Genomic DNA, 26,359 nt, shown 5'->3' with positions numbered 1-26,359 from the left:
ATTCAGCTTAGACTTATATTACATCTTTTAAAAAGAAGTTCTAGGGCACCTTTAATAAACTACTTGTACTTACTTTACCCCTATGGTTAGGGGTAATGCATTTCAAGTAACTTGAGATACGTAATCAGATTACTTTTTACTTTAACGCATTACTTTTTCAATTTACAACAAAATATCTAAGTTACTTTTTCAAATAAGTAACATAGGTTATTTTTTCACATTTATTGACTAACAACTCCTGTCCCCATGTTGAAAGAAATAAAGTGCAGAGGCGTTGTGTGTGAACATGCATTTACTCATTTCATTGCACAAAAACATTCAGTATTCCTCAAAATGAACAGTAAAATTCGATCTCAGAATTTTATGCAAACCTGTAATAATTAACTATATACTTTACATATTTAATCTCACTTTATTAATCAATGTCTTTGCTGCTGACCTTAAATGATCAAATTCAACCATACTAATAAGCAAAAATTACTTCTTTAAGAATAGCAGCACAGCTGAAAGGTTTGTTTGAGCTGAGCCCTACTGTACAGGCGAAAATATGCATTTCCTTCAGCCTGAGGCTTATTAATTTCACTTTTGGTGAGAAAGGGCCTTTACATTTGTCAAAAATAGAACTTTTTTGTTGTTATTAAAAAACAAAGGTATTGAATAAGTTAACTGGGTTGATTTTAATTTCATCTTGTGATTTTAAATGCAAGGATATGTGTTATGTACTGTATATAAACATACAGGAAGAGACGCCATGGACAAATATGGGAGAATCACTGTTATTTGAAGACCTCAATAGACTACTGCCGTTTATGCATTACTGGATATCTGTTTTATCAGGGCAAGTCATGCTGTATGACTTTCGATAACACAACAGAACATCTGTTTTCCTTGTATTCATCCTCCTTTCATCACCTGCTCAGCTGCGTTAGAAAGTGTTACAGCTTGTGCTTGATTGTGGAACTGGCAGTCTGTCACTTATGTATTTAGTAATCAAAACAACAGAAAGCAGTCAAGTTCCACCTGAATCTGATTATGATTTCTGAACACATGGTGTTTGGAATGAATGTGTTTCATCAATGGCTGTTGAAGCTTGTATTGTAAAGCTGTCAGATGTCACAGTGCACCTGCCCAAAAGAAAAAAGAAAAAGAAAAAAAATTGTCAAGACTGTTTAAATAGTTGCTGCTCCCTTAAGAATACTTAAATTAATAATTTATTGTTGCAAATCTTCATGCACCAGCCATTCCAGCAGGCTAACTGATTCCTGTATTCATTAGTAGTGAAAAAAAATGGCTTTTCAGCCCTATATTAATTCTATTTCTTCTGAAACTACTGTGGGGAAGTTTGGGAAATGGGAGAAAGAACCGAATTAGACCACAAGGTCATTGAAAAGACAATAGCACACGTAAGTTGAATGAGCTCGAAGCTTCAGTTTCAGGGTTAGGTCCAGGAACCGTGTCCTTAGATGCACTCGGCACTCTGAGAGCTACAGTAGGCCCGGTCTGGGGGAAATACACAAGCTTGCTTTTTAGCTAGAATCCCTCTGAACTTGACCAGCAGATGGGAAGCTTCTGCCTTCAAACAGCTGTCCTTGGTTACCATTGCTGGATGTCATATGGAATGGTGGTACTGGCACGTTGCACGTGTGAGAAATATACATTGCTATTGTCAAAAAAACTAGGATGCCATTGGAACATTGCAAGATTTAAGTGTTTTCATGGAGTATGGTTTGGACGTGCAGTATCTACTGATTGTTTATGTTCTTGGTGGACTTTTTTTGTTTTTTACACTAAAGTGACTTACAAAAAAAAGTAGATTTTGTAATTGTAACCCTTATTAAAGTAATAATTCATCCAAAAATCAAAAACTGTCTTTTTGTTCCAAACCTTTACGATCAGGGAACACAAAAGGAGATGTTTAGAAGAACATTCATGCTGATTTATGTCTAAATAAAGTAAATGGTGACCAGGAATGGTGTCAAAAAGCACCATAATAGTAGTCCAAAATACTGTATTTCAAGTTTTATAAAGCCATATTATTCTTCTGTGTCAGAGGAAAGACAAACAAAACTCGTTTGACATGAGAATGTGTCTCTGTGTTATTTATATACTAGTATAGCATTTATTAATAATTTCTGAATTGGCTTTTTTTATTTTTTTTATTTATTTTTTACCTTAGCTTTAGTAATTTTGTACTTTAACTTAAATTTATTTCACTTTTCTAAGCTTATGTTTTTTAACAACACTGGTCTTACGTAATTTTAATATGTGCATATTCAAAATGAGATTTGAAAGTTGCAACCAGAAGATTTTCAGTAAATAACTTTTTTTTTTTTTTTTGCACAATCCTATTGTATTGCTTTAAAAGACTTATAGCAAATAAGTTGTTGGACTTCTTTTATGGCACTTTTTATGACATTATGGAGCTCTCGTCATCATTTAGCTTCACTTTATAGAAAAGAGCAGCACGAACATTCCGCAAACGTCTCCTTCAACAGAAGAAAGTCAAATGGGTTTGAAACAACCTATGGCTGAGTTAATGATTTTCATTTTTGAGTGCGCTTTCCCTTTAACAAAAGTGTAAAATAACATGCAATTAGCAGATGTTTGTAATGTATTTTTTGTGCAGACCAAGTTGGAGGTATCTTGAAGTCAGGTTTGGATAATCTACTACAATTCTTAGAAAGGTTATTCAGTGGTTTCTCTGGTTTTGTAGAGAATCCAGAATAATTTGCAGACTGTAATTTGTCTAATTGGGCATAATAATTGATTTGGTATTACAAGGAAAAATGGATGTAAAAAAAAGATTCAAAATAACATAGAGACAGCGCCTGCCAGCCGCCTGCTACACATTTCAAATTATGTCTGCTGAACATAAGCCAGGTGGTCAATTTATCTATTAAAAGGCTTGATTGTTCCACTATATATCCATTAAAAAGTGCTGACAGCATACAAGAAGCTTTGTCCCATCACTGAGTACCTCCTAGAAAGAGCTGAATGTGCAGCCTTCTTGTCAGTACAGCCACTGCCTGATTTGTTTGTTTTGGCGGAACATCATATTTTAGGAAGTATCACTTTGTAATGCAGAGAATGTGCAGTTTTTGGGGCATTATTAATGTTCGATTTGGCAAATGCCATACCTTTATTACTTTTTAGTATCCAAGGTGCTTTGCAAGGGGCAAGAACATTGCTTTTCTATAACTTTGAGTTAACAAAACAGTCTTTCTCTTCTGGGAAAATGAACTAAAAAATTGATGACTCATCCTGCACTAACAGATTTTTGACCAATCAAATTCTTTCTAAAAGGAAAAGCCCATTCCCCCTAAGACTGGTCAGAAAGCATGCAGCAAATCTGTATGTAACTAAAATGTATTGGCTATTCAAGTCTGTTTTGAAAGGAAATACAGATGTCTAGTTCTTGTTATTATAATCACTCAGAGACTCCAAGTATTGACAAGTGGTTTATTCAGCAGGAATGGTGAACAATCTGTCAGTATTTTCATATTTTGTACAGAAAGCAATTGAGCACCAGTAATGAAAGCCTCACAATCAAAAAATGCTTTAATGATCAATGCCCAGAATCCTCTAACATTTGTCATTCCGTTTCTATCTCTGGATTTATGTAGACATGTTCTGATGAAAACTATCAAACGCAAGCAAAGTACCGCAAATCTCCGCAGCAGTCTTAAATCCTACATTCAATTTAAGAGGAAACAGAACCACTTCAAAAAATAGGCATGATATTTCTGTAACAATTAGTGTGTCTAATTGAAGATTCAAGAAGTTTCTTTAATGTTGCCAATGATATTAGCAACAAAGCTATAACCAACAAACCAAAGTCTTTGGTATTTTGTGAGGACCTTTTGCTGGAGGTCTATTACAATCAAAGAACTTGTGCACTTTACATTGATATTCTGGGTGGCTATTGCATATGATTCTGCATTGTTTCTTAATGCTGTTTGAGAAAATATGGACACTTTTGAAAGAAATACGGCCCAGTTCAAAAGTACAAACACACTAGGACGCAAATTAGGATGTCAAAAAATGGATAGTTGCCTTTTTGGAACTGGCATCCATCTTATTGTTTATACTGTAGATGATTTATCTTTGGATGGCTAATGTGCTGTTATTTAAAACATAAATAACCTTTCTTACTGGTGTAATTTAAATCATTTTGGTGCAATTTTCCTTTTAAACTTCCCAAGACATATCGATAAGTAAAAACATAGGCAGGTGAAAAGAAAACCAACAGTCCTGAATAGGCTTGTACAGTGTTAGCCAAATAACACTGTTGCTATCTGGTTGAACTTTATTATTACTCAAAGGTAAAGAGTCTTTCTCGTCTCTTTATTACACTGAAGACAGTTTTGCCCCATTTCCTTGCCAGTTACAAATACTTGAGTTGTAGAATCAGTGCCAGGATGTCAAAATGAATGTAGTGCGCATGAAAAGCTACATTGTGGTGTCAAAATCTTGGTAACGTTGGAGATTTGCAGTTCACAGTACTCTGTCAAGTTATTTGGCATAGGGACATTATTATTTCAAAAATATTAATAATTTAAAAACCGTAGAGAAAACAAAAACAGCAATTAACCATCTCGGGCCACATTTTTTTTCCACGCATTCACAGCTCTCACAAAAATACTTTCGCTCGCTTACACTGTTACCTTATTGAAATAGCTTAAAAATAAAGGAATATTATTACAATGGTGGCCACAAGGCTGTGCAAAAGGGAAGACCTCCAACATTGAGCTTCTCAAGCCATCACCTATGTTTTCAGTCAACCCCTGCAAGTAACAAACTACAAAATAGCACCATTATACAGTGGGTTGATTTTTTTATATGGTTCCGCTATATGATGCCATCACATACGATTATGGTTAGAGAATGCAAAGGTTAATATAGGTTGAATATAGATACAGAGTAAACAGTGTGGGTTGACATGATCCGAAGGGTTCAGAAAAGAGGAAAACACCATGCAGAGGGACTGTGAAAACGGCTGGATCACACCCCACGACCCCTCTGACAGCCACTTAAAGTGGTGTATAGAGGGATAGTTCACCCAAATACAAATTCTGTCATTTATGTATCGTCATTGATAACTGTTTCTTTTTCAGATGGACAAATTTAAAACAGATATTTGCTGTATAAGGATAGAGTGACCACGTCTATAGAGTGCAACAGTGCCCGCCCACTTTTTCAGCGGCGCTGGTTACAGAAGTATTTTTTTTTTTCATTCATTTCTCCCATAGGGATTTCAAAAAAGTCTTCGTTCAAGCATTATAGGCCATGAACCAAGTAAATGAATGTTTAATTCATTCAAATATATTCAACATTTTAAGAAATTGAAATATATATGCTAAATATTATATTGAATATATCGAAAAATTTAAATATGTTGAGTGTAGGCAGACCGATTCGATGGGAGTGGGCGGAGCTAAAGAGATCTTTTGCTGCATTTTGCTTATTTGACTCTCTGATTGGTGGAATTTTCTGTACAGCATCATGGGTAATGTAGATTTCACCTCAAATTCTGCTGTTACACGTGATTATTTTGAAACTAAGTTGAAATAATGCTGGCTGATGGCTTCAACAGAAGCAAATGCTATTGATTAACAACCTCATAGCTCACAGTTTATAAGTTATCATTAGAAATCAGTTTCCCTATGGAGAAAATGAATGGAGTTTTTCTTCAGGAATGGACAAAATCAATTCCTTTTTTAAGTGTGAAATTCAAGTCGTTATTCACTGATAATTTTCACCTTTATAGATGTCCATTTCTGCTTCAGAGAAGGAAAAAAAAAGTTAATAGTGAGAATTTTTAATATAAGAAATGGTTACATCGTTGGCCATAAAGTTGTATTACGCAAAATAAGTTGCAATTGCCTTTTTATTTTATAGTAGCAGTAAAAAATGGACTACAATTGTCATATTGGAAGTTAACCAATGAGGTGGTAAAGTGTAATGAGTAAAGAATGACATAATTTAAATTTTGGGGTGAAATATCCCTTTAATACAGCTAGTTAGTTGCAGTCCGGCTCATGTCACCAGTCTTTCACTATAAAGATGCAAACCTGCAACTTCCTGTTAGATAAAAAGTAGTTGCTGAAACAGATTATGTTCTTATTGATGTTAATACCTTACATTTGCTAGCAATTTTTATGTTTCTGTTATGGTTTCTGTTGTCTTCCCTCCGTCTTTCCTGTACGTGCTGATACACTGGTGTAAATGCATGCGGATAACTGTTCGAGTGAATGGCTTTCACCTCCCATTTTCTAAAGAAGGTAAACCATGCAGTTAAAATTATTTTAAAAAAGAAGCAAAGATCCCTCACACACAATTTAAAAAAAAAACACACACAAGGTGTTTTGCAGGATGTAGGTCATGTTCTATCAATCCTAAATGTGTTCTCTAGAGCACCTCAGCACATCTGCATAAGGCTTTTGTATAATCCCCCTTGATCTGGTCTTGCACAATGAATCAAATAAGAAAAGAGTGATTTGTAATTTAAACGTCATCGTTCTGTGCAGCCGTAGTTCAGTTTTGCAAGGGTTCCATCTGGTATAAACTGTCTAGACAGCCTTTCTTGTCAACATGGTCCGTGATCTCACTGCAAACTCCTCTCTTGGCAGCGGAGCTTGTAACGTTTTGCATTAAGTCAGCACGTTTTCCTGCAAAAATCTGTTTTTTTAGATAAAATATTGCAACTCTCTTCCGCTAGATGCAGATTGTAATAAGAATTCAGTGGAATACGGACCTTAAATCGGTGCTGCAAACTAGAGTAGGGACAATATTTGGGCTCTGACACATTTTTTTTTGCCACTATAAAAAGCTTTCGACATCCATTAGGTGCAACCGTTCACACAAGGAGGATAAACAGTTATCATTTGACTCTTTATAGCAGCTAATTTAGTATTTTCCCCCAGTATGAAATGATGCAGTGCACGGAAATCATCAGATTTTCTTCACTAAGTTTGTTTGTCTTAACGTGGGGATTAAACATCCAGTATCTTTTTTTTCCCTTTTTTTTTCTTTTTACAGTGGAGCACGTCCCTGGAAGACCAGTCTTTCTTTCATCCCCTGTTTTCCACTGTCCAACAGTTTCACTTGTCTCTCTCAGCCGTTTCCCCTCGCTGTCCTCTACATGCGATAGTTTCTGCCCCCTGTGTTTCCTCGGCTTGAGTTCTTCTGATGAACCTCCTGAAAATAAGAACGAGAAAGGCAGTAAATGTCGGTTCAGATGATGAGAAGTAACACAGAAAGCTGAACCAAGGAGAGCAGAACGGCTGTCGCTGCCCATAACAACACAGCTGTTTGGTGAACGGAGTGTTATTTCATAATGCCGAGGAAATCTACTGTCAAAGCAACACATCAAAGGTTTCACCGCAGCAAGATTAATAAGTGTAATTCACGAAAGCTAAGCTGGGAATGAAACCGCATGCAGGGAGTGGAGGAGAAAGGTCGGCGTGAGGGGCCAGACTCTGAACTCAACGTGCAGACATCTAAGGTGACCTTAGACTCGTCTTCCAGCGCATGACGTATGGGTGCAGAAAAATGTCTGTGGAGAGCGTATGCAGGTCTACCACAAAAACCACTTAGGCAGTTCACTTGCTAATGGTTTTCTTTTTCGAGAGAGGACGACGGAGAGCACTTAAAAGGATGGCCCACATTTGGGCAGCGGGGGTGAGGGAAGAGCTGCTTTTTTCTGTATCGTAGCACAATGTACCGGCATTTTTCATTCTGTTCTAAAATGACGTAATGGGATAGCTCACCAAAAAATACAAATTCTGTCATCATTTGTTCACCCATTTCAAGACCGTATGACTTTCTTTCTTGAAATTTTGAAGAATGTGTCAGTTGCTCTTTTCCATGCAATTGCAATAAATGGGGACTGGAGCTCTCAAGCTTCCAAAAGAATGTGAAAGTATCATAAAAGCGATCCATATAACTTGTGTGCCATATTACAAGTTATCTGAAGCCATATAATAGCAAAGTTAAGTCCTTGAGGAAAAGATGAGAACTTGACCAGTCTTGCCGAAAGACTGAATCATTCAGACTGATGTTGTAAACTGGATCAATGGATTTAATTGAGATCTGACTCAAAAGAATTTGTTTGGACATCGCTATTTCCTTCACATGAAATTTAGGGCGGATGTCAAGGTTTTCAGCAAAGAATAGCTTAAATTTTGATGAAAAAAAAATGGCTTTAGAAGAACATATATAAGTTATGAACAACTTTTATGGTACTTTTGAGGTATTTAAGTGAGTTTATGCTTAAAACAAGAAAAAATATCGGCACTGTAAAAAAATTATTTTCATGATTTATCACAAAATATTTTCTTTTTTTCAAATCAACTTAAATAATTAATGTGGTTCAGATAACATAATATTTTGAGTTTCTGTTGATTAAACCAATCGCCTTCATTGTATTAACTCAAATTTTTAATTTCAATAAACTCAAAATTTTAAGGCAACCAGGTAACTTACTTTTTTAAATTAAACCGACAATTCTTTTTACGCCAATAGAGTAAAAGAAAAACAACTTTGGATTTGGGTGTAAACAGGATTATTTTTCTTTCTCCACTGACAGATATTTGTTCTCATTTTAGCAATTTTTTTTTAGCAGAAATTATATCTTATGTTGTTTTACCCTTTAAGTAAATGAAGAGTTCAGATGCAAAACCCTCTAAATCCATCAGACTTCTTTTCTTTAAAATTAGCATTTTTTACCAGGCTTTTACGATCAAGTTCAGGAGTTTCATTTTAAAGGTAATGATAAGGTTATTAGCTAGTGAATAAAATAACTTTTTTTCAAAAATGTCACTCTAGACAATTTATTGGTTTTTATCAAGTTAGATTTTCTTTTGCGTCAACCAGCTAAATCCACTTGTGCTTTTTTTGCAAAAACCTCTAAATCCACCTATTTGGGACAAGACATGGTAAATAGTTGAAAAATCACTAAAGATGCAACTAAAAACCCTGAAAAAGATGAGAGCACTTATCACTTAAAAACTAAACAGTAGACAAACCTCTTTACACAGGGATCTAACATGTCTCTTCTATTCAGCCTCCACCTTTTGCCTCCTCCATTTATATGGCACAGCTTCCATGTGAGACAGAAGAATAGCATCTTGTTTGACTTTGTCTTTGGTGAAATAAAGCTGTTGTTTGATGAATAATAAATCTGATTCCTTCAAAGTAACGGCACTGCACGAAGAACTGTTATGAGTGCATGATACAATTGTGACCAAGCCATTTCCACTGTAGGCTATTTTGCCTTTTGACAGGCGGAGTTTTGAGGTAAATAACGTTTTCTTCTGCCTTTCAATATTAGTAGGACAGGCTGATCCATTTCATCGTACTCCATCTTTTATTTTAAAAATCTCAATCTGAATCTGACTCTAAAAAAATCTCCTCAGCGCGCCACTATATTGAAACCGCTCTGAATCATATGATTCGATTCGCGCCTTCTGATTGGTTCTCGGAATATAGTGGCTTTTGCTGCCAAAGGGAAGTGGCGTCTAGAGGCTTTTGCCAACAAACCGATATTTCTGAATGGGCTGACGCTGCGATTTAGAGGATTTGAAGCACGTGATTTGTTGAACGTGTACTACGTGCCGTAAGCATTCGTTCAATGTCATTATCTCATTTTTGACAGAGATGGCGTTTAGCGGCTTTTGCATCGGAACTCTTCAAATATACCTTGATTTTAAGAATGTTTAGATATTTGTATTGGAACGCAAGATAAATAAAAAATCATTTGCAGTGTGTTTACCACAAAAATAAGAAAGTCATACAGGTTTGGAACAACAATAGTGTGAGTCTATGACAGAATTTTACAGACTCAATGTCAGAAAATGCATTAAACTTTAATGTTGTTATTATTCAAGCACTGTCATGAAAATACGCAGCATTGTTAATTACAGCTCGCTCTCAGACTGAGGGAAGACTTACCTTACAGGAAGAGTGGCTATGTCCAGATATAGGTTTCTGCAGGGGAACACAATCAGTACAGTTATGAACTAATATTCTTTGCAAAGCTCCATCTTAAAAACGGTACTGACCAATGTTACAATAATGAATCAAATAACAATAACCAAGGAGGCGGAGCTTAGAAAAGTGTCAATTGTGACATCATCAGCATGGCTGCACACCTTTGCTGTCCTGGTGATATCTGTGTGCCGTTGCGCTCGTAGGGATCGTGGAGTTTTGCCGGTTTTCACAGGTGCACAGTACATCTCGAGGCGCCGCAGTTCGCAGCTTTGAAAGCAGCATTCGTCCACAATGCCGCGGTTGTGTGACCGTCTCGAACTAGGCCCATATCCTGTTGGTTTGCCTGTTGGATGTATAAGAATAACATTAAAGGTGCCATAGAATTTAAAATTGAATTTACCTTGGCATAGTTGAATAACAAGAGTTCAGTACATGGAAAAGACATACAGTGAGTCTCAAACTCCATTGTTTCCTCCTTCTTATATAAATCTCATTTGTTTAAAAGACCTCCGCAGAACAGGCGAATCTCAACATAGCACTGACTGTTACCTAACAGTCAGGATCATTAATATGTATGACCCCAATATTTGCATATGCCAGCCCATGTTCAAGGCATTAGACAAGGGCAGACAGTATTAACGTCTGGAGCTGCACAGCTGAATCAACAGACTAGGTAAGCAAGGACAACAGCGAAAAATGGCAGATGGAGCAATAATAACTGACATGAACCATGATATCATGATACTTTTAGTGATATTTGTAAATTGTCTTTCTAAATGTTTCGTTAGCATGTTGCTAATGTACTGTTAAATGTGGTTAAAGTTATCATAGTTTCTTACTGTATTCACGGAGACTAGAGCCATCGTTATTTTCATTTTTAAACACTTGCAGTCTGTATAATTCATGAACACATCTTCATTCTTTATAAATCTCTCCAACAGTGTGTAATGTTAGTCCGTTAGCCACAAAGCACTATCAAACTCATTCAGAATCAAATGTAAACATCCAAATAAATACTATACTCACATGATCCGACGCATGCATGCAGTATGCATGACGAACATTTTGTAAAGATCCATTTGAGGGTTATATTAGCTGTGTGAACTTTGTTTATGCACTGTGTTATAGTCGAGAGCTCGGGGGGCAGGGAGCGTGACGATTTAAAGGGGCCGCACGCTGAATCGGTGCATAGTTAATGATGCCCCAAAATAGGCAGTTAAAAAAATTAATTAAAAAAAAATCTATAGGGTATTTTGAGCTGAAACTTCACAGACACATTCAGGGGACACCTTAGACTTATATTCTAGGGCACCTTTAATAAACAGCCTTTTGTATGGCAAGAACATCTGATACACATACGAAAATCGAAAGCGCTCCTGTAAATCTTCATTGTGAGGGAGGAATCTGCGCTTTAATGGCAAGCTCAAATTCTGTCCTACCTAAGGTACATTAAATAAAGCCTGTCATCACATCGAGTTCAAGCCCTTTATCCATTTTATTCTTGGCATGGCACCAGCTCATGAGGAACAATTACGGCCCGCAAGGTCACTTTCCGAAACGCTAAATCTCTAACTTTCGGTAGTAACCTGTGGCTAAGAGCCCGGTCATGAGCGCTATAAGAGCTTAGTGTAGCAGCCAGACCGGAGCTGTGATTCTTCAGATATATGGACGCGTTAATGACATGAATTTCTTCAGCGTGAAATTTACAGGGTATCACTTTGCACAGAGCAGACTCTTCTTGGCAAGCCTCCTAGTTAAATGGAGGTCACACTGACTCAAATGTTTAGAATATCACGTTTTGCAGTTTCAAACCTGATATCTTTAAACTAGCTCACTGGTTTGGGAGGCCAAGTTCGGCCCTTGTGGGGGTCAAATCAACCTACGGAGAACAATTCCCTGCTCAGCACCACTTTTGAGAATAACAATGTTCCTAGAAGACCAGGATGAACCATGAACTTTCCCCAGTGTGCTTGTTAATGTCGCTGCTGAACTAGGTGATAATTACCCAAGTGAAAGAACATGAAAATGAAACTGCCTCATGGGTATAAATTTTGTGTGCTGCAAATGAGGTCAATGCACTGTTATATAATGCACATTATGTCCTAGACATTATGTTTAACGATGAGGTTGGGCTACATTTGTAGAATTTGGGATTTGGGATTTGGGTTGTCCGATCCCAAACAACAGATTTACGTTAAAGGTAGCACTCAGACACCTGACTACGTTAGTGTTTCTTTCTCCATGTCGCCAAATCACGGTGGCCTTAAAAAAATATCACACTCTCCATTTACAAGTCACCACTTACATAGGGCAATATAGCTCTGATAGGCTTTTCCCTGTTACCAAATGAAATAATAATAATAATTTAATATGGCATTTACAAGAAGGAAATGCCTTTCCCTTTCAGAGTTAATAGCTCTTGGCTTGCAGGGCTGCCAGCGCTGACAAAATGCATTAACTTCTGCTTTGCACTTGCTGCACTCTGACAGTGTTGTTTTGGAAAGAGAGGTGCTCTAATTCTGACAAACATGCATCCCTGCAGACTGCATGACTCTTGGGTGCCGAACACTTTGGGGAGATTAGGGGGCGCTGTTATATTTAAATACGATTAAGATTTATGTAGGACACTGTTAGTGGTAGATTTGTTTGGACTCTTGGTGGCCTTCAAGTTTCTGCATTGAAGCAATGTTCACAGATTTAAGCTTAATTAGATTGCAATTATTGAGTCTAATAAAAAAATATTATTAATATTTAATATTATTACTATTTAGTCAGTGTTTTGTGCCTGAAATAATACTCAGATTACTTTCGAACAGCCAGGCTTTTGACTTGTACAGTTACAAAATGCCACACATAAGAGTCTCTCATTGTTTGTTAATGTTGACATCTTGAACAAAATATTACATTTTCCATTTGTATTTGTTTGTGCCATATAAAATACAGTCCAAGAGGCAAACACACACACACACACAAACAAATTGTCTTGCTTTATACCCTTCCGTCAGGTTGTCACAAGCCTGTAAACTTGTTTTCTGGATGATTTTCTAATCCCTTTCTAAACAAAAACCTCCCAAAATTAACATCTGCTGTTTTTCTCAAAATAGCTCATATGACCCTACATGAAATCCATTGAGTGGCGGTCTAACAGGTGCAATAAACAACAAAAGCAGCTCTTATAATGCAGTGTAATCGGTTTTCAGAGATTTGAAGTGCTGAATTTTAAGAGGTCAAAGTTGTAATCCTAAAACAAGGTATTATTGTTAGATCAGCCATGAACCAGCACTGATCTGCAAGCCTGTTTTCATGTTCTGTTCTTTTTATCAGTATGGCGAGCAGATTTGTAAGAGTCATTTGTGTTTTTCATTATCCATATAAATTGTCCACAGATTAGGTCATGCATTCATTAAAGACTGTTGCATTGTTGGATAGATTATGTATCGGCTCAGCTGACAGTCTTCCATCCCCTCCCCCAGTAAAACTATCAACCCATTCACAACATTGTGTGAGACCATCTCCATCACGGTGATTAAGATCAATGTGCCGTCAGTTTCAGTGTTACGAAAACACAAACATTTGTGCTCCAACACCTTTGGGTAGACACCTTTGCTTCCAACTAAACAGGCGCATCAGGACGTGTACATTCCAATGAGGAACGCTGCTGGAAAGAAGCTGACTTTTATAGCCATGCTATGATTATTGAAAAACAGGGGTTCTTGGAGCTGCTGCCATACGCTGCCTGCATAGTGTCAGGAAGTTTACTGTTCACTGGGGACTATGAAAACTGCTATAGTCCTGGAAACTACCTCTTTATCAATGGCACCACAAAGAGTTTATTGCAAGATGTAGTTTCCTTCCAATTTTTTTTCTCTCCTGGCTCTTTTTGCCACTGTTTACTATACAAAGAGATTTTGGCTCTTGCAGGCATTAGGGATTGGATATGAACTGTTTGTGGTGTTCAAAGGTTGTCAACAGCTGTTTTATATGTTAGATAGATAAATAGATATTTACCGTTTTACAAAAAATAGCTAATAAATCTCTCGTTATGCTATATTATCACCAAATATTGGATTTAATCATTTTGTCAACTTGTTTTCTTTCAGTTAGGACATGTTTTGTATTTTTTGAAACAGATTGATCGTATAGGCCTTATTGATGTGAGCCTGTGTGTGCGCGCGACATTTCAGGACACAAATTTGTATAATGACATGGGTATGACATAGGTATTACAAGGAGAGGGTGACTTATGAGGACATTATCCCATGACCCCATTTTTCAAAAGGCTTATAAATCATACAGAATGAGTTTTTTTGAGAAAGTAAAAATGTGCAGTTTCCTGTGATGGGTAGGTTTAGGGGTAGGGTTGGTGTAGGGCGATAGAAAATACGGTTTGTACAGTATAAAAACCATTACGCCTATGGAATGTGCCCACAATACACAAAAACAAACCTGTATGTGTCTGTGTGTGTGTATACACATGTACATATGTGAACAAGAACATGATGAACATGCTCCTGAACGCTAAATGTTTCTCTTATTTTCGATCTCCCTCCATAATTTTCAATGGATGGTCATTTTCAATACATGATCAGATCAATGAGGCCTACAATCAGTCAGTTTCAAAAAATAAATACAAAAACTCTCCTAATTGAAAGAAAACAAGTTGACAAAAAGATGAAATCCAATATTTGGTAATAATATAGCATAACAAGAGATTTATGAGCTATTTTTTTGTAGGCCTGTCATGTTTGATATATCGAACACCACAAGTGTGACTTTGTGCCATTTTGTTCAAGATAAAAGCATTTCAAAACAAACTTCCTGGTTAAACATTAAACTAGTAAACCCACTAGTGTGATAAACAGTGCAATCTTTTTGACATTTTATTGAATGTTGACTAAATTATCCACAAATACTGCTTTTTTCACACAAAAACTGAGGTGCATAAGCTCAGATCAATGAGGCCTATACGATCAATCAGTTCCAAAAATAAATACAAAACCTGTCCTAAATTGAAAGAAAACAAGTTGACAAAAAGATTGAATCCAATATTTGGTCATTATATAGCATAACGACAGATTTATAAGATTAATTTTTTCTAGGCTGGTCATTTTTGACTGGGAACACCACAAGTGTAACAAGGTGGAAAAAAATCAGAAAAAAAGTAAAAAAAATGATCCCCCCCAAAAATAAATGGGGAAGTAGTTATATTCTATATGAGCAAATAGAGTCCGTTACGATAACATTAACATTTTCTGAAAAAAGAAAATGTTCTCCGGTCAAAATGACCTGAACACAACGGGTCAAAATGACCATAACACAATAACATGTCTCCACATGTATATGTAGTCTTGATGGATGCTTAGCTTTGGTGAGAAGTCATTTGTTTGTGTGTCTTGCAAATCAGACACAGCCAAAGCTTAAAAAACCTTCTTCTCATCCTAAAAGTGCTGGACCTAGAATACCCAGTGCCCTCTGCAACGTTTCATGTCCAGTAGAACAAGGGGGCAGGAGGGGGCAGGGGGCATCCTGATCATCCTGTAATCCCCTATAATCCGGTGCTGCTCTAGGACAAGAGCCAAGCCTGACTGTGTGCTGTTGATGTGTTCTTCTCTCCAGCTGCTTCAAATATAATGAAACCAGACAAACAAAACTGAAAAGTAGTCCTATCAGTGATGTTCGTGAAAGAACTTCCATTCTGTTTTGCAACCTTTGCTACCGAGTGGAGGTCACCTGCAATCTTTCATCACTGATTGATTAGCAATGCTTAATAATGTTGGATTGATCATATATTTGCAAGTTGAGGGCACATCAGTTGTGACTGGCCAGACTTTCTAAGTTAAGTTGGTGTCAGCTGAATAATTATGGCCAAAAATGCATTGATATTGATCATAACGGGCACTATTTTAAGTGCATGGTCTGAAGCGCATGGCACAGGTGTACTTTGGGCGTGTCTGAATCCACTTTTCCAAGTGGTCGGTGCACCAGGCGCACAGTCCAAAAGGGTTGGACCTAGTCTCTGAATGAATCATAGGTGTGTTTTGGGTGTAACGTGCAATAAACCAATCAGACACCCTATAGACACCCTCAACCTGACAAGTCAGTTTAAATACATGTGTATTGCCACGATTGGTCAAATAATTAGCCAATTTTATTCATCATTACTGCAAATAGGTAATTCTGATACATGCGCTTTTTAAATAACAAAAAAAGAAGAAAAAAATACTGTGCCATTGTCTTTAAACCAGGTTTTTATTGGTCAATGGTGCAGTTGTTTTCAGTTGCCACAAAATAGCAACACGCCAACAATGCACCTGAACACACCTCATTTTCAGACCAGCACGCCCATGGGTGAACAGATGGGCGTGAGTGCATTTGCTATTTAAACAACATGGGCACTGGATGTGAAAATGATAACTGCATTGGGCTGAAACTAGCATCGCGCCTGGTGTCGCATTGCGTCAGGTGTATGATAGGGCTCAGTATGTTGTAACTGTGAATGTTGGCGGTATAATTTACTTTACAGGCATTTTGTGCTCTGTTTATGAAGAATAACAATAAAGCTGGCCAGAAATGATACTCATTTAGCTGGTTTATTAGGCCACAGGCTTGTGCAACCAAACTACATTTCCCATAATTCTCCATAAGAATGATAAAATGCATAGATAAAAGCATCTATTAACATCCATTGTGCAGTATTTGCTTTTTATTGTCTTGCATTTGGACTAAAAGCTTCCTATGAAATAAAATAAGTGTATTTTACTTCAATCAAAATCACTTGAATGCGCAATAGGTCATAATTCGTAAGTAGGAACTTCCCAAAATGATTTGAATGCAGTATAATTACTAAGATTCACATAATTTCGAATAAGGCAACCTTCAGCGGAGATTCACCTGTCATCCTGAGGAGCCAGATCTAGCAAACGTGCGAGAGGAGACTTGCACCCACTTCTGGACAAATAGTGATTTTACAGCATATACTGAGCCAAAACTTTCCACATTCCCGGTGTGTTTGTGTCTCGGGAATGCATCATGAGGAACACGTTCAGGCTGTTGGCAGACGTCAGAGTTGCTTTGATGCAAAAGACTACACAGTTGAATGACCATGAAGGGAAAGGGCAGCTTTGTGTCAGCACAAACACTCCTGGCCACGAAGTACCCTTTGTAATAAGCAGGATGATGTGCTCCAGCTCTCCCTCACTCATTCCGGAGTCCCGCTCCTCTCCAATAACCCTGAAGACAATCTGGGATGAGACTGCTGCTGAGGCATTTCAAAGACAACCGGGGATTTCTAGGTCAGGCTAACAGTTGGAAAAACTGACTACACTGACAGTTTCTTCTTCTTCTGCGTCTTCCTCTTTTTGGTGTTTTCAAAAGACCACTTTTGTTTTTTCAATAATAATAATAATAATAATAATAATAAAAAAATTCCTTTCTATCAAGATAATGAAATCTGAAGTAATGAAATGTGAGTGGAGTTCCACTGGCAGTGATGAGGATACTCCAGTTTGTTTATGGGTTCATGATGCCAGTCCATTAAAATCTGTTTAAAAGTAACTTTAATAATATTCATAATGATATCCAGTATAATAAGAGTTAAAAAGTTGGGGTTGTTGGGGTACACACGAAATTCCTTTAAGTTTTATTCTACATACTAGGTCAAAGTCAAATGATCTGTATAAAATCATCTATTTGCTCTTCACTGAATCTGTCACGCTGATGCAATAATTTCACGGAAAGTTCAGATTAGCATAAACGTATTTATTTTGGGCTCTGAACTGATAAAACAAACACATGGCCATTGACAGCCATGAGCGATCCAGCCAACTCCTTTGTGACCACTAAAAGCTCAAATGTTGTTGACTGGAAACTTAAAATGTCAACTCTAACTTGAAGTTCAGTCTTGCTTCACTTTAAGTGAATAAAATGTGTCTCCTTAGAATCAGTGGGTTCTGTCCACTTGTCAAAATAATCACTTCATACGTCATCATCCGTGACCTGAGACTCTCATACTTCCTCGAGCCATTTGCACGTCGTAAATATCTCATCGGGTAATTCAAACAGATAACAATATATGTGGAAAACTTTAAAACAGCATAGCTGCACATTGTGATGTAACTGCTCTCATTTGGTCAGCTGAAATCGAATGTCATAGACAGGGCAATTGATTTTTCAGGAAAATAGGAATAGTCTAAGATTAGAAACATTTTCTGATCCAGTTACTGCTGAGTAGACATTGCAAAACATTTATCCAGTTTGAGTTTCAAGCTACCTGGCCTTAAAGAGATAGTTCACTCAAAAATGAAAGTTCCTGCGTCATGATATTCCGCATGTCGTCTTGTTTCACAGTACGCAAACGGCATGTGACCGACCTTCGACATTGAAGTAATGTCAGTTGTACAACTATGTAGCATTTTTTCAATGTTGAAACAATGGGTATTGCTAAATGTTGTATAAAGGTTAACAAATTGCTGAAAAAAATGTTGCAATATCAATGTTCAGTTCAACAAAATTCAGAGTAATTCAAAATTGATGTTGATTCACCCTTGAATAAACATTGAAATGATGGCTAGGAAAGTTCTTCCGTGTATCATAACTTGATTTGGCTGAAGATGAGATTTTCTGTTAATAACTAATAGTTTGACGTTACAAATCACCATCCTCTTTCAGTGTATGGAGGTGAGCAGTCTGCACATTCTTCTAAATATCTTTTTTTGTGCTCCACGGGAGTAAAAAATTAAATTACTACCTAAATGTAAGGCCAGAACACATCAAGCTGACGCCGACGAACTAGTGGCGACGAAAGCAGACTGCAGGGTTGGCTCACGTCGGCAGCGTCTGTGTCCAAAGTTGCCCTGACACACCAAACCGACGCTAAACAGATGACGGCCTTGATGAAAAGCCTTTCCGAACCAGCAGACGGCAGTAGCTGAGCAGCCAATCAGAATGATCAGATGGCCCGACAGACCGACGAGCTCCAACGCCGATTCAACATTTCGAATCGGCCGAAAAAAGCAGACGAGGACCAACTTCAGCCAACGGTGCGGAACACACTGAGAAAACTTAGTCGGCCGACGAAGAAAAACTGAAAAACTGCCTGACGGCCGACTGTCGGCTTGGTGTGTTCCTGCCTTGAGGGGTGAAAATCCCTTTAAACATTGCACTAAACAAATTGAGCAAGCGAAATAAATCCCCTGTCAAACAAATTGACTAATAAATAATACAGATTAAGTTTAAATTAATTACATAATCAAGATATAAGTCCATAAAGTGTATGAACAAAGTGTAAAAGCACATACCATCAAGGTTTAGAACTCTCTCTGCCTATACTGCTGATTGGGACAACTCAAGACTCAGCAACTCTCATGGGTTGTGGGAAAAAAAAAGAGATTTAAGTCTAGGATTCAAAATGGTTTTCTTTGGGTAGTCCACCGTACTCATTTGGAAATAAGATGCGCGCTACATTTATTTGCCCTGCCTACTCGTGTCCGCCAAATTCCAGCAACCTCATTTTGGGGGCAAAGCAGCTGGCTGATCTACTTTAAATGTAATACACGAGCATCAGTCAGAACATTTTTTTTTTTTTTTTTCAGAACCTTTTTGGCATTGCAGCCGCTCACTACAAAAGTTAAGCAGCACTCACATTACATCTGTAATGACATATTTCAGAGTGAAAAGGGATATTTAATTATCATTTGTTTTTTCTTTGATAATTAATAGGATCATGAAAAGTGGATGTTATACAGAATTGATGGGAATGTTTGAAAAGTGAGGGATTTGTGATGTCAGGCGATTAGGAAAGTCATTTTAGTGGTAGAGCAATATAATCAATATATTTTAATCAAAACTTATAAACATTTATATTTAGAAACATGCATTGATGTGTAGTGTACATTTAGGGTATTATAATCTTTCTATCCAATATAACAGACAAATAAAGCAAAAGCAGAAAGGAAGAGAAAATTTTGGAAAATTGGACAGCAAGACATAAAAACTGATGCTTTTCTTATTTATGAGTGGCGCATTAGTGCATGGAGAAAGAGAAAGAGAGGAAGAGAGAGAGAGAGGAAGAGAAAGAGCAGCAGTTGATGAATAAATAAAATGTGCACTTACTGAAATAAAAGCCCCTGTCTCCACACACAAACTGCAGCGTGTCTACAAGCTCCGCCCCGCACAGCGTCTCCGGACCCGCCTCCAGTGTCGCGGGAGTCAACGCGAGGACGCACAGCACCAGTGAGAGGGTGTGGGTGCACGAGAGACAGCGCATGGTACACTGCATCCCAGAGAGAGGGGAACCAGAAATACATTAGATCTATGCACTGAAACATAATTAAGGATAATGTGTATTTTTATTGGCATTTTATCTATCTATCTATCTATCTATCTATCTATCTATTCATCCATCCATCCATCCATCTATCTGCACAGATGTTACTATCATTCATATTTCTAAAATCTGCTTTTGCATATCAAATATCCTGCAGAGGCAGGTGCCTGGATATTGAGGATACTAAAAGCATCTACTACTCATTGCACATAAGAAGAATGAAAAAAACGATTTAATGCAAACAAAAGTTGAACTGTTCAATGCACCTGTCTATACATCTACTTTTGCGCGCTTGCATTTAACTGAATAGTGCCTCCCAATCAGATATATAACTCCGTTTCTGTGGTGGCTTTACAAGTCAATGTCCTACCTCCATCCGCACAAAATCTCACTAAAACAAAGTGCGTTATTTCGAGGCACTTCTTCACAAATGCGCGCGGAAATGTCTCCAGCGCGCGCTTTGAAGCGCTTAGTTCTCACCCGTGCCAATAGGATATACTGCCGCTTGAACCCAGAGTCCGGTAAAAGAAGAGCGCTTTTGTAAACCATGCATTTTTGAGTTGCTTGGATAAAACATTGTGGTTCACCTACAGATACGTGAGGTGGAACTGGAAAGCTGCAAAGCGGCCAAACCCAAAGAGGAAGCACTTTACATAATAAAGAGAATATAATGCGCAACCACACAACGCACAAGTATGTTGCAAAACCTTTTTGCCAATCCCTTATTCGTGTCGACTCAGCAATATTTACTTTTAAGAGTCGTGATATAGAAGTTGGTGACTTGTGCACTGCGCAAATGAACTCCCTAGTGCATCATAATATGACTCACCATACACATCATGCAATCTGTCGTAAGTCTCAAAAGTTTGCCATAATACAGCTGTCAGATCTTTAATGTGGAATACTTTTGCATGCACAGTCTAATTGCGTAAAGAAGCAGATTGATCATTTGTCATATATAAAATTGTCTTAAAACATCATTCAGTCTATATGTGATCTATAATACAGGCTATTGCTTCACTGAGAAATCAATAATGGTTTCCAAGCTGCCTATTTGCTTTCAAAGGAAATAGGTTAAGTTACCTTAAAGACATCACACCAATGCCCCTGGAAGAAATGACCGCTAGACATCCCCTTGGGTCTCCAGCAAAAGCCCAGCAAAAATGAACTTGTTTGAAGTCATTAAAAAGCGAGAAAGAGGATGAGATGCGGGCAATGTCACATCTCAATATTCCGACTTTGTTCCATTGCGCAGGCTCGTTGTGGAGAAGTGAGATTTAGCGAACGGGAGACGGATTTGGAGAGAAAATCCCTCACATTTATCTACATTACAGAGACATTTTCAACAGGAAACAGCTGGGGCAGCATTTGCCTTCTCCTCTTGCTAAGTTACTCATTAAGGATTTTGGGCACCCTGTCAAATAACGTCATCTGTTTCTTAGAATAGGCTTGAATTTGGATCTTTCTTACTAATAGAACAGAAAAGATTGCATTGCAGAATGAAAACGAATAGGAGAGTAAGAGAAAGTGGTGAGTTTTCAGAAAAGGACAGAAGTTGAATTTAGAGACACTCCCAGGCGTAATTTGAACGTCGTCTTTTTCATCACTACTGTATATTCCCAGCAGACATACATGTCAGTGTTTGCATTATGCTATACATTTAAAGAGGGTCAACTTTTTTAAAAGGAATTTCTGTAGTCAAGACTATTTTCGGCACTCGATTACATTACTAAGCGTTAGCTAAAAGATTTTAAAACTAAAAGTTCTCGTTATTGGCTACATTTATAAAATGGTTATGACAGTATTTTGTCAATTTAAAACTGATAATCCTAAAAGTGCGCGAGCTCTTACCGTTGATATGGTTTCCTCAGACAAACGCGATTTCTTTTCGCGCGCATATATTTAACAGCTAAAAATAACTCTTTCTTGTTCATTTTTTTTTTATTCTGAAATTGAAAATTGCTTCTTCATATCTATCAATCTTAGCTGGCGTAGTCATAAATATCACACTGCAAAAACTCACTTAATTTACGCCATTTCCCATAACCGATATGAAAAATTGATTGAATCGTTTTATTTTTGATTCTCGACACAGTAATAAATAGCCTAGGTAAATCGATTCCAATAAAAAAAAAAAAAAAAAGATTAATACATTTAGTATAGGCCTATATATATATATATATATATATATATATATATATATACATATATATATATATATATATATATATATACATATATATATACATATATATATATATATATATATATATATATATATATATATATATATATATATACATATATATATATATATATATATATATATATATATATATACACATATATATATATATATATATATATATATCATAGATATGCCTATCACATTTAGCCTATATAAAGTTATGTTATTTGTTTTGGGCATTAAATAAGGAGCTTTACTAGTAAACAGCAAAGTAATTCTGTAACTGTAATGCACAAATGATGCCGTAAAGTAGCCAAAATATATAAATTCAAACCGATTATCGGTCTATCTACTCTGAGTATTGTGACTATATTGTGCATATTGTATGTGCATATGTTTACTATTGTGCATTGTGCTCATTCTGGTCTGATTTCTGTCACTACTCTGCATTATTTATGGAGTATGCTCCCAAGACTTTCATCTTTCATTGCGTGATGTGACAATAAAATGATTTGATTTCGAAACTGAACCACATTATCCACACTCATCAGCGAATACATGTGTAAAACACTGCAATAACATAATCCATGGAAAAGGGGTTGTCGAGTATTTATTTGATATAATTCCTGTCTAGATGATTGATGCTTAGCCTGGCTTCTTGGGTAAGTTTTGTCAAAGTACGGTCTGGCTGACCTCAGAGGAATGAGCTCTCTCATTGCTTCGATGAACAGACAGCGCTTTCACTGAAACTTGGGAGAAGATTTCTCTCCACTAATACCATCTCATAGTTTGCACGATGAGCCAATAGGAGTGCTTACATAGTACAGTCTCTCTCACATGCTCACAGAAAAGTGGTTAAAGGGGACACAGTAGTCAATGTGAAGGGACATGTTAATAGATGGCCAGTATTACTGATTCTGGAAGCTTTTTGAAACCACCCAACAACCTCCTGCTGTGTGTGGTCAGTGTTCACTGGGCAAAGACTGGCACAGACATGTCTGTGATGTTTTTCTCTTGCTATTTTCATCAAAGAACAATGCTCACTGATGGTGTCGGCAATGGGTCGGCCAGCAGGACGAGGCTTTGTTCGGTGGTTAGCGATGTTGTTGAAAGACCATTGCTACAATATGGCACAAGGAGAGTTTATTTGACCTTTGTAGCCTGAAGAAAAGGAATCAGGGTGGATTTAACCAATGGGATGTGGCATAAAATGAAATGAAAACTTGTTTAATAAATCATTATGTAATGCCACTTAATAAAGTTTAATAAAGTTCTAATAAAGTTTATATATAAAGTTATGATGCTGAGTCAACCTCTTACTTTCACTTAAAAACCCTACATTTACAACGGTGGACAATGAAATCTAATTAGTATATACAGGATGAAAAGACCATTGCAAAACTCTTTACAGATTGTTTTTTTTCAGCAAACCCAATTGAACAGTGAGTCCCTTAAAGGAATTCTCACCTAAGCTGCCTTTGATAGCATTTCAGTACCACGGTGTTCCTGTAGCTTAACTGGAACAGCATGGTGCTAGCAATGGCAAGGTCATGGGTTCAAATCCCATCCTTCTGAAAAGAAATGAATTTGTCATACTTTAAAGAAGTATGCTTATTTTGATGGGTTGACTAACAAACTAAAGCATGTGTAAAGCACTTAATTATAATTTTAACTGTAGTGTGTTATTTGACATTACATTAAAAGTTAATATATTTTAAAGGAACTAAATTGCAACTATGTCATTACAAATGTGTAATTACGAATATATTTAAATACATTACATACAAGTTTCAATAGAAATGGCTTTAAAGTATATTTTAGTTTTCCATAAATACTTGTCAATATGTGACATATAATTTAAACATGTATTAAAATTCTACTTAAGTGGGTCAAAAAACACTCTTAAAATCAATTAAATGCATTTAATTTAAATTTAAACTAATATATATTTCCATTTAAAGCTGCAGTCCGTAACTTTTTTTGGTTAAAAATGATCCAAAATCAATTTTCTCAATTTTTTTATCAATCAAAATCAATCTCCTTACCTTAGCCCAATTCACAACGGTAAGCTTGTAATAATGTTTTATAATTCGGGTGGTACTGGTGGGTTTCCGCGGGAAAATTGAGCATGCAGCCATTCGTCTTTGCGTCATTACATCACGTCTGTTTACATAAAGATAGAGTTCCAAAATGCAGAATCTGTGATTCCGAAGTACAGTATTCGCATCGGTATGGTGACTGACAGCAAACATTAGATTCTGGAGCCGTGCCGATGCACAACCGACGTAAAGATGATATTTCCTCAAATAAGAGATGGCGACAAAGGGGCAAAACTTACAGACTGCAGCTTTAAATGTAAATAAATAACATGAAAATATTGCATTCAATTTGCAATGAAGTATTTTAAAGTATATTATAGTGAATAATATGTTTAAAAAAAAGACTGTAGTCATATCTGTAACCCATTTCATTTGACATGCGGCTCACCTTATGGAGGCGGCCATTTTGAAATCACATGACTAGCTGAATACTACTTGCATACTATTACCATAACCCCTTGTTATAAGGCACTTATGCTCACAAAGTAAATAGTTTGTGGCTGACTTTGAATAGAACATTTCTGCAATGGCTTGGGTGACTGCTACATTCACGCCACCAGGTGTCAGTATCAAGTAGGCCTAAATAAGTCCAAGATGAATGCTATATTGGCCAGCACAACATCAACCATAAAATTAATGAGTGCCTGTTTAAGCCAACTAGAAATTTTAGATGGACTCAGTCACTGAACATTTTTTAGTTGGAGAGATCTTTTTTTTAACCATGTAGGCCTACTTTATATGCACAGACATGTATCATTTGAGAGAAGTCACGCAATCACTAAAAGTACTTAAGGATAAACCCTTTGACTGTGGTTCTTCTCCACAACAGCTGTGAATGTAGAGTAACAGTAAGCTGAGTTCAAACCACAACATTGTGTTTACAGAATGAATGAATTAAACCCCCCAGAACTGTGAGACGGCTACATGTAAAGTAATACAGTGGTTTTGTGCTGATGACTTGCTGTGTGTCTGTGTGTCTGATGCAGTGGGCTGACCTTCTCTCTCTCCTTGCTCCGCACTGGGCAGCACTTAAATTCGCTGTACCTCTGCCAACTTGCTCTTCTTTGGAGCCGTCTGCCTGCCTGTCTGTGTGAACCCACTGACCAGGAAAAAAAGTTTTTTTTTTTTTTTTCCCTTCTTCAGACTCTACAGAGACAATGCCTGTCAGTGTTATCTGTCTGGCTCAACCTGCCTAGTCTGCTGACTGAGAGGTTAAGACGGTGGTCCTTGCTTCATTCAGGAACAATATCAAATGATCTGAAGGAGGAGCGTTTCATGTTGGCCCTAAACCATTTGGATGGTTTAGATGCAATAATATGTTGCAATAATTCATGTTGGTACCATGGTGCAGTGGGTGCTCGCAATCACAGGCTCAAGCAGAAGCAGGTTTGAGTCTGTCCTGCATTATACCAAATCATATTCTTAAATGTTTACAAAATTCACTTTGAGCATGATTTATATTTTTATTATTCATGATGTTGATGACTCATGTTGTACTACACAGATTTTTATCCAATCAAATGTTTTCTAGAATGAGAATGTCCCGCCCCCTAAAACCACCTGCAGTCAAACTAGCAAGCAGCAAATCATGGTTAGTGGCTGTGATGTAACTGAATCTTACTGGTTTTAACAAAATAGTGAATTATGTCCCCCTTTTTAAAGCAACAACTGGATATTAATAATACAATTGTTTACATTTTTTTTTTTAGAATGCATGTATTTCTAATTAAATGTAATATCTATCTTTCATTGCATCTA

General features: G+C 37.0%; 1 protein-coding gene across 2 annotated transcripts; it reads right to left on the bottom strand.

Moving 5' to 3' along the window:
- Nucleotides 1-3,445: 3,445 nt before the first annotated feature.
- igf1 (insulin-like growth factor 1) lies at nt 3,446-21,846 on the bottom strand. Of its 2 annotated transcripts, none has more exons than XM_048155467.1 (5): nt 21,398-21,846; nt 20,101-20,260; nt 10,152-10,333; nt 9,952-9,987; nt 3,446-7,197 (listed from the first exon to the last, which is right to left on the bottom strand). In XM_048155467.1, exons 1-5 carry the CDS (start codon nt 21,443-21,445, stop codon nt 7,138-7,140), a joined length of 486 nt encoding a protein of 161 aa, XP_048011424.1. In that variant the 5' UTR covers nt 21,446-21,846; the 3' UTR covers nt 3,446-7,137. The 2 variants fall into 2 exon arrangements, with proteins under 2 accessions (XP_048011424.1, XP_048011423.1); XM_048155466.1 differs by lacking the exon at nt 21,398-21,846 and adding an exon at nt 20,795-21,005.
- Between the last annotated feature and the right edge of the window lie 4,513 nt (nt 21,847-26,359).

This window comes from Megalobrama amblycephala, linkage group LG14 (genome assembly GCF_018812025.1).
Source record: "Megalobrama amblycephala isolate DHTTF-2021 linkage group LG14, ASM1881202v1, whole genome shotgun sequence".
Lineage (NCBI taxonomy): Eukaryota > Metazoa > Chordata > Actinopteri > Cypriniformes > Xenocyprididae > Megalobrama > Megalobrama amblycephala.
The sequence above is the reverse complement of the archived record's forward strand: the minus strand, read 5'-3'. Positions and strand labels throughout refer to the sequence as shown.

Coding starts and splice junctions, on each gene's coding strand:
- igf1 (XM_048155466.1), bottom strand. CDS start 20,863: ATGGTTTACAAAAGCGCTCTTCTTTTACCGGACTCTGGGTTCAAGCGG. Junction 20,261..20,794: donor AGTATATCCTATTGGCACGG/GTGAGAACTAAG, acceptor TCTGGGATGCAG/TGTACCATGCGCTGTCTCTC. Junction 7,198..9,951: donor ATAGCCACTCTTCCTGTAAG/GTAAGTCTTCCC, acceptor TCTTATTTTCAG/GAGGTTCATCAGAAGAACTC.